At 59.1% G+C, this 369-nt stretch overlaps 1 protein-coding gene across 1 annotated transcript; it reads left to right on the top strand.

Moving 5' to 3' along the window:
- Window positions 1-3: 3 nt before the first annotated feature.
- LOC107734704 (sphingosine 1-phosphate receptor 3-like) lies at window positions 4-366 on the top strand (the record flags this gene model as incomplete). Its single annotated transcript, XM_016546660.1, has 1 exon — window positions 4-366. A coding segment is annotated over one exon (363 nt), but the record flags the coding sequence as incomplete, so codon positions are not given.
- Window positions 367-369: the final 3 nt, after the last annotated feature.

Genomic DNA, 369 nt, shown 5'->3' with positions numbered 1-369 from the left:
GATCTTCCTCAGTGCTCCACCATCTTACCTCTTTACAGCAAGAGCTACGTCGCGTTCTGCATCACCATCTTCATCTCGCTCCTGCTGGCCATCTTCGTCCTCTACGCCCGCATTTACGCCCTGGTGAAGAGCAGCAGCCGCAAAGTCACCAAGCACAGCAACTGCGAGCGCTCCATGGCGCTCCTGCGCACCGTCAGCATCGTGGTGGGCGTCTTCATCACCTGCTGGACTCCCATCTTCGTGCTGCTGCTCGTCGACGTGGCCTGCGGGAACAAAATGTGCCCGGTTCTGCTCAAAGCCGATTGGTTCGTGGCGCTGGCCGTCTTGAATTCCGCCATGAACCCCGTCATCTACACGCTGGCCAGCAGG

The sequence above is a fragment of the Sinocyclocheilus rhinocerous genome, unplaced genomic scaffold, assembly GCF_001515625.1.
Source record: "Sinocyclocheilus rhinocerous isolate Xijiao unplaced genomic scaffold, SAMN03320098_v1.1 C35070141, whole genome shotgun sequence".
Classification (NCBI taxonomy): Eukaryota; Metazoa; Chordata; class Actinopteri; order Cypriniformes; family Cyprinidae; genus Sinocyclocheilus; species Sinocyclocheilus rhinocerous.
This window is presented reverse-complemented; position numbering and strand designations above follow the sequence as displayed.